At 34.4% G+C, this 9,134-nt stretch overlaps 1 protein-coding gene across 1 annotated transcript; it reads right to left on the bottom strand.

Annotated features, from left to right (window-relative positions):
• Positions 1-1,047: 1,047 nt before the first annotated feature.
• On the bottom strand, positions 1,048-2,027 carry LOC105309296 (olfactory receptor 6Y1-like). The gene is given in 2 exon segments (XM_011385423.2): positions 1,048-1,929; positions 1,932-2,027. Coding segments are annotated over 2 exon segments (978 nt in total).
• Between the last annotated feature and the right edge of the window lie 7,107 nt (positions 2,028-9,134).

Raw genomic sequence — 9,134 nt, 5'->3', positions numbered from 1 at the left:
GCATGTCTGTGTCCAAAATTCCACCCTTTACAAGAACATCAGTCATATTGAATTTGAGCCTACCCTAATGTTCTCCATTTTACTTTAATTACCCCTGTAAAGACCTTATTTCCAAATAAAATCACATTCTGATGTATTAGATGTTAGAACTTCAACATATTTTTTTCTTAGGGGAGGGCGCAATTTAAACCATAACAACTACTTACATCTTTTTGTTCATTATATTTATATTCTTAATCAGGGGTCCCCAACCCCGCAGGCTGCATAGCAACCAGGCCACACAGCAGGAGATGGGCAAGTAAACAAAGCTTAATCTGTATTTGCAGCCATTCTCCAGCACTAACATCACTACCTCAGCTCCACTTCAGATCATCAGGCATTAGATTCTCATATGAGCACTGACTGGTCCCTGGTGACAAAACGTTGGGACCACTGTTCTTGATCATTTTTCCATTAAGAGAGTTTTACGGGTTTATTTAATTTTAAAATTTTTTTTTCTATTTAAGGATATCATATATTATTATATACATAGTAAATATTTTCATTTGTTATTTGTTATAAATTTTATCTGCCATTTTTAAAAGCTTTTATACATTATTCATTACATGATTTTTATCTTTTTATTTTACTTTTCTAGGCTAAATAGTGTGTTAAAAAGCATTTCCCTAATTTAAGAGTAGAAATATTGTTTTATATTAAACTCTTATCCTTTTTGAAATTTATTTTTGTTAGTTGAATGAAGAAAGTATCTATCTTCCTCTTTTCTTTCCTTCCTCACTCCTTTTCTCCCTTTCTCTTCTTTATAACAAGTAATTTTTGTAAAATGTTTTAAACTTTTCTGCTGACCTAGAAGTAGAGGCTACTTCTTGGAAATATAATTCTCTAGCCGTTTGTGCATACACACACAGTTTGTGCACACACAGACAACACATGGGAGAGCAATGTTAAAGTACTGAGGGTTGGTAGATACAAAAAAGCAAGAGTGTTGGAGAAAATATGTAGTAATCATCTCCTGATTCAGGCCTGAAGAGATACTATAATTTTTTTTTAATTACTCAAAGCCCTATTTTCCCTGGGTCCAATTTATTTACAAAGTATGGTCTTCTTGAGGGCTGACTTTACTTCACGGTTTCTCAGACAGTAAATGATGGGGTTGAGGAGTGGGACAATGACAGTGTAGAGAAGAGATACCACTTTGTTGGAACTGTAGGTATACATAAGCTTGGGGTGAGCATAAGTGAAAAGTGTCGTGGAATAGAAGAGAATTACAATTGTCAGGTGAGAGGCACAGGTGGAAAAAGCTTTTTGGCGGCCATGAGAAGAAGGGATCCTGATAATGGTTGTGATAATAATGACATAAGATGCCACCACTGCACAAAGGGGAACAGCAATGACCATGAGGGCCAAGAAGAAGTCCACCAGCTCAGCTTGTGAAGAATCTTCACAGGAGACATTGAGGAGTGGAGAGATATCGCAAAAGTAGTGATTGATACGTGGTGTGCCACAGTAGTGAAGTCGAGCTATAAAAACCATCTTAATCATGGCAGTCATGAATCCACAGAACCAGCATCCTCCAGCCAATGTACCACAAAGCTGGTTGGTCATGATGACTGAGTAGCGTAGTGGATTACAAATGGCTACATAGCGGTCAAAGGCCATGACGGCAAGGAGAATATACTCAGTGCAGACAAAGGTCACAAAGAAGTAAAGTTGAGTCATGCAGCCATTAAAGGAAATGATCTTGTCATGGTTGAAGAAGTCTACCAGCATCTTGGGGCTGATGACTGTGACATACCACAACTCCAGGAAAGAAAGATGGCTCAAAAAGAAGTACATGGGCTTGTACAACTGTCCATCACTGTGGATGGCTAGGATGATAAGAAAGTTCTCTAGCAGTGTCAGCAGGTAGATTGCCAAAAAAAAAAAAAAAGGAGGAGGAGCTGAAAGCCTGGCTGTGTTGGAAATCCCAGAAGAATAAAATGTGTTGTTGCTGTTTGATTGCCTGTGTCCAGAATTTTGGTGATCATGATTGACTGTGGGCACAGAAAAGTAAATTCCTTCTATGTCCCAAGCACCAACCTATGTTTATTGACATTGATATAACCCAGCACCAATAACCTTATCACAGTAACAGCTCTTCTGCTTTATATCTTCACTTCCTCCTAAATTACAATTAGAACTGAAACTTTTAAACAAAAATGAATATTAGGGAGTTTATATATATATTTTTTCAAATTAGGCCTAGAAATAATTTGTCCAAGATCACACAGAATGAAATTGGATGCTCCTGACTCCAAGTTCAATGCTTTTCCAGTATATCTCTGTTGGCATATGAGGTTGACTTTCATTATACCATCCTTTCTCTATAGGCAAGACATCCCCATCTACTGCATATGGAAAGAAGGCAGGAAACTCAATTGCTCATTCTCCAGGTGTAATTTGTATGACTCTGTAAAGTGGACAGAATCCTCCTGTTATTTGCTTTTTAAAAATCTATTTAACAAAATTACAAAGCTTGAATGAAGCAATATTTGAGCAGACAAAATTCATGGCAAATTTGATATATTTACCAAGTTCTCAGAGAACAAATTTGAATGAAAACTTTCCTTTGATCCAATCCTTTGTGTAGAATAATTGATTAGAAGTTGGAAATAAAAAGTACATTCAAATTCCACTTTTGTCTCACTCTAGCTAAGTGAACATATTATACAATCTATTAAAATATATGAAAAGATGCTCAACTTTACTAGCTATTAGAGAAATGCAAATCGAAACCACAATGAGATAATTTTAATATCCATCCATGTTGTCATAAATGGCAGTGTCTCATCTTTTCTTATGGCTGAGTAATTTCATGATAAGTGAAATAAGTCAGACAGAAAAAGTTGAGAACCATATGATTTTACTCATATGCAGGATATAAAACTGAAAGCAACAAAAGAACAAGACAAACAAAAACTTATAGACACAGACAACAGTTTAGTGGTTACCAGAGAAAAAGAGGGAAGGTGGAGGTAGATAAGGGTAAAGGGATTCAAATACATGGTGATGGAAGATTTGACTTGGGATGATGAACACACATATGATGTATTTTTGAATTGTACACTTGAAACCTATATGACTTTATTAACCAATGTCACCCTAATAAATTTAATTAAGAAATGAAATACAGAAGTTTAGATGCAGTACCACCAGATTAGTGCAAAATTAAGATACAAATATATTTAAAATACAATAATTATATATATATATAATTATTGTATTTTATATATATTATATATATATATAATACAATAATTATATATACATATATAATTATGTATATATGTATATATAATTATTGTATTTTAATAAATGGGAAATTAAAGTACAAGGGGATAAAATGCTTTGCCAAAAGTAACATACAATGTAAATATAGTAAGGGGTCTGTTTTTCGAATCTCCAAAGCTAGATTGGCTGAGTCACATCCAGTAGCTTCCAAGACCATTTAGACAGTCCATGCGGCAGATGCATGAGGAAGAGAGCAAGGCTCACATAGATAAAAGCCTTCCCTCAAACATGAGTTCTGCAACAGGATACCTGAGGAGGATGTGCTGAATGTATGGCAGCATTTTCATAGTCTCAAATTTGCAAAGCACTTTATAACATCTGAAAGCACATTATTTCATTTGATCCTCATAAGGAGGGAGTTGGCTAAGACAAATGTCATAGTTCCCACTTGATTCAGAGACATTAAATATTTAGCTCAAGGTCACAAATCTAGTTGCTGAGTGACATAACTAAACTGAAATCTTCTGGGTATCTATACAAAATTTTGAAAGAATTTAGTCAAAAAGATATATGTATCCTATGTTTATTGCAGCATTATTCGTGGTGGCCAAGACATGGATATAAACAAAATGTCCTTTTATGATTGGATAAAGTTGTGGTACATATATACAATAGAATACTACTCAGTCATAAGAAAAGATAAAATCCTGCCATTTGTGATAATAGAGATGGATCTTGAGAATATGCTAAGCAAAATAAGTCAGACAGAAAAAGTCAAGAACTATATGATTTCACTCATATGTGGGATATAAAACAGAAAGCAAGAAACCAACAAACAAGACAAACAAAACCCTCATAGACACAAACAGTATAGTGGTTATCAGAGAAGAAAGTAGATGAGAGGGAGGTAGAGGCAGTCAAATATGTAGTGACAGAAGGAGATTTGAGTTCATGTGGTGAACACAGAACTCAATATACATGTGATGTATTATAGAATTTTACACTTGAAACTTATATGATTTTTATTAACCAATGCCACCCCAATAAATTTAATTAAGAAAAACAAAAAAATTTAAATGTATTTGAATTTAAAAGAGAAATTGAATGCTCAAATTTCTTTTTATTTCTCATTGTCTTTCCAGTATGAGTAAGTAGAGGATGATCTATGAGTTGGTTATGTTTTCTTCTTCTTTTGAGCATTAAACTGTACCTTGAAAATAGTTTTAAAAGCACCCTATTTGAGGAAAAGATTTTTAGGGAGTCAAGAACCAAAATGCCAGGATAAGACCCAAGAGCCAAGTAGAGATCCCAATACTCTCAATCTTAAACATATTTCCTAGCAGCAGCTTTAAACCACCTCATAGTTACTTGTAGCCAACTCTTAGCTATTCATTGTTGATTTAACTCTTAGAATAATTACATTTTAAAACCAGTGAGATTTTAGTTTAATCTTTTTTTTTTTCATATAAGAGAAGTGAATTCCATAATGCTTAGGTGATTTTTCCCAATGTCAAACAACTAAATGGTGGCAGAGTAGCAATTTATTGATAATAATGTTTTAGTTGCTGGCAAGCTTTAATCTCTGATTATCTTACATTTTATTCAATTTAATTGCTTCTATGGGCCAATAATGCAAGTGCAGGAAGGACAAATCATCGTACATTTTAGCTTGGTTTGAAAAAAATTCTAAAAATTACTGACTTTTACAATCATGATTGTTTTCAAAAAGGCTATATTCCATAAACTCTCATAATGAATAGCCTATTGTATTAGTTACACACACACAGCTCAATAAGTAAAGGGAGTATGTTTAGATCTAGAAACACAGGCTCTTAGAGCTACAAGGAACCTGCCAATTTTGTGAATATCTAATGCATAGATCCAAGTATTCACCTAACATTTGCCCGATTCTCTCTAAGAACTACAAATATCTACAAATACAGCCTTTTTTTTTTTTTTTTAAGGATCTCTGATTTGGAGTTGCAGGGCTTTCTTGTGAGGAACCTAATGCCACATGTGTGGGTTCTGGTTCTGTCTCCCATAGCTGCAAAGAATAAGTCTCATTACTTTCTCAAATTATAGCTCTTCGCTTTCTGAAAACAGCTGTTAGGTCCATTCAATCTCCAGCGTCACTCACTACCAAACTATTACCCCTGTGATATTTAATGGGGAGCAATGTCAGATGGCTGTGAAGAATACATATGAGATTTAAAGCTTAATTTCATTCTAAAACAGTCAATAGGAAAAGCTTCATCCCCATAGGCCTTCCAGTGGAGAGGAGCAGAAGGCTCTGGCTCTGATTTCCCAAGCAGGATACGGATGGCTTTCTCAATAGGGAATGGGAAATGAGTGCAGTTATCTTGCTGGAGTTGGGAAAGGATCTGCTCTGTTCTTTGTGGAGAAACAAGAGGCAAGGGAGAAAACTTAAGGTGATCAAAGTACTCCTGGCAATAAAAGTGTTTAAAAAAATTGTCATGCTAGCTTTGAGGAGAGTGAGGTGGCCAAACTGAAATCTCCAAAGTGAGATAAAGATAGTGAGAGATGTGACAGAATAATTATTACACACACACACACACACACAATGGTCAGAGGTGGACATAATGGTCCTGAAATGCCAATGGCAAGACATTTTCTAAAGGTGAGAAACATATTTTCACTCTTTAAAATCAGTTTTAAAGGGATATAATTTTAGTCCATTTCCCTTTCCCCAGCACATCTTAGGAACAAATATGCTTCAGGGCTATATGCATTGCAGTTCCCAAGTCTGTAGCAAAACAGAATGATTAGTTGTTATGCAGTAATCCCCTCTGTATCTCTTAGTTTCCACTGTGAATAGGTTTTGAAAACTTCAGGAAAATAATATTTTTCATATTCCTGGTGCTGTACACCCTGTATAACTTTCAAAACCATGGATATCCAAAACCATGGATAGTGTATTAACTTCTATGAGAATCATTTTGAACAAGGCTAATCTATGTAGTTTATCTAAGGATCTCAAATTGAGGATAAATGTTCATGTTTTGAATAATCAACATAGGGAAAAGAGACACTGTTTTCCTCATATGACACTATGAAGGGAAGTGGAATCTTCCTTTGTCTTCTAAGGAGTTACAGTCATTAAAACTGCAACCACCATCACATTCACCAGCCCATGCCCTCATCTAATGTAAAGACACATGTACATATTCATATACCTATATTTCACCCACCACTCCTTACCTATACATAGTCCTTTGTGTACACTCATACATCTATGTTACTTTTCTGCCACTTTCTTTCTTTCTGTTTCTTAAGCAAGAGTACACTTGGACTCTGCAGTTTTCAAGGTATAGAGATGGGTTGATGCATTAAATTGAGGTATCTTTAAAAGAGCAGACCACAAGGAAATTTTAGAGACTTGGGTTCATTTCACCTAGAGTAGATTCCTACAGTAGAATCTAAAAGTAATATGACAACTTATATTACATAATATACCTCGATACCTCTGAATCCCTAAAATTTTCCCTATGATTTAATATACATAGATTCTAAAAAAATCTTTGTTTAATTGAAATCAATCTATATATGTACCATGTTCACTACCCAACTACAACTACACTACTTACCATAGGCTCAAAGAAGACAAACTGTGTTTTAAAAATAAATAAAATAAAAACTCTGAAGAATCAATTATTTAAATAAAAAATATTCCCTTTATAATGGTAAATTAAGAGCTGGCCAAGATTTTATTTTATTTTTTTCACTCAGCCATAAAAAAAAAACACAAAAGAATAAAATTTTGCCATTGTAAAACATGGATGGCCTAGAGGATATTGTGCTGAGTGGAGTCAGACAGAAAAAGACAAATGCCATGTGATTTCACTTACATGTGGAATCTAAAGAATAAAACAAACAACATAGAAACAAATTCATAGATACAAAGAATATTTTGATGGCTGGTAGATGGGAGAGAGATTAGAGAGTGGGTGAAAAAAAAGGAAATCATTAAGAAATATAAATTAGTAGTTACAAAATAATCATTAAGATGTAAAGTATAGCATAAAGAATATAGTTAATAATATTGTAATAACTATATATGGTGTCAATAGGTACTAGATTTGTTGGGGTGATCATTGTTTTATTTACATAAATGTCTAATCACCATGATGTGCTCTTGAAACTAATATAATATCATATGCCAACGGTAATTAAAAAATAAAAATAATATTGAAAAAAGAAATACAAATTGGTAGTTACAAAATAGTCATGGGGATGTATAGTATAAGGAATATAGTTAATAATATTGTAATAACTATGTGTCAGATGGGTACTAGATTTATTAAGGTGATCACAAGTTATATAAATGTCTAATCACTGTTGTACATCTGAAACTATATAATATTGTATGTCAGCTGTAATAGAAATATTTTTAAAAAGTATATTTTAAAAAAGCTCGTGAATTTCCCTTTTTGCAATATCTGAGAATTTTCCTCCAACTCACCATTTTCTCAGTGATGTAACTATGACTCTTTTCTTAGTCTTGTCATGGATGATCAGCTTGCACTGACTGAGAAAAGAAATCATGCAGACTGGAAGGAGAAAGGCAATGTCCTTAAACCTAGAGTTGTGCAAGTCTAGTTTTTGTCTCCTCTCAGCTTTAAGAAGGCATAGAAGAGCTATTTGTGCTTCTAACTGCCTCCAAGCTACTGGAGTTGCATGAACCAGCTCCCTCCTATCCTCAGGGAATCGCATAATAAACACAGCCCTTAGGAAAGCATTTAGCTTGTCCAGGGCTCAAGAGGATCTCTAGAGAATATTAAGGGAAAAACTAGCAATCTAAGTGGAAGATTGAGGTAGATTACTTGAAGCGCATTGCTATCTTCCCCCACTAGACTCTAAGAAAAGAGAAAGGTGAGGGGACAACCCTGTGTGTGTGTGTGTGTGTGTGTGTGTGTGTGTGTGTGTGTGTGTATCCTCTTCTCTTTCTGAAGAATGGTTTCAAAATAATAAGATCCTCTGGGGAGAGATAGTGCTATAACACAAGTCATTCAGCAGAAAATTAGAATGGTATTTACCCATATGGATATGAGTATACTACACCCACCCACCCACACACACACACACAAACTCGAAACACTCTCAGATATTGTGCACTTAAGTATCAACTCTATATACAAATGTGGCTCTCATGCATCAATAGCTCAGTAGATATGAACAAAAATATACTGGATTCAGAAGACACCTGTATTTTCAAGAAGGAGAAAGCACATATGTATATTTACTCATTATCTTAACAAGCACATGTTCAGAAGTACAGAGAAGGTATTCAGAGAAGATAGATGGTAGTAAAACTGCATATGGAGACTACGCTGCACACAATCATTATAATAATATTGACTACATTCTTTATGTTATACTCTAAATGTCCGTAACTGTTTTTGTAACTACTAATTTGTACTTTATCCATTCACCTTTTTTTCCCAGTCCCCTAGTCCCCTCCCTTCTTGCAATCACCAGTTTGTTCTCTGTATCTGTGAGTTTGTTTTCATTTAGGTTTTTTTGTCTGTTTCTTTTGTTCCTTAGTTTTGCATATAAGTGATATCATATGAATTTGTTCCTCTGACCTATTTCACTTAGCATAATACCCTCTAGGTCCATATACTACAATTTCTTTTTCCAATCATCTATTGATGGGCATGTAGGTTGCTTCCATATCTTGGCTATTGTAAATAGCACTGCAGTAAACAGATGTGCATATATCTTTTAGAGTTAGTGTTTTGGTTTTCTGTAGAAAAATATCCAGAAGTGCAATTGCTGAGTCATAGGTAGTTTTATTTTAAATTTTTAAATTAAATTTATTGGTGTGACATTGGTTAATAAAATTA

This window comes from Pteropus vampyrus, unplaced genomic scaffold, assembly GCF_000151845.1.
Source record: "Pteropus vampyrus isolate Shadow unplaced genomic scaffold, Pvam_2.0 Scaffold715, whole genome shotgun sequence".
Taxonomy (NCBI): Eukaryota; Metazoa; Chordata; class Mammalia; order Chiroptera; family Pteropodidae; genus Pteropus; species Pteropus vampyrus.
This window is presented reverse-complemented; position numbering and strand designations above follow the sequence as displayed.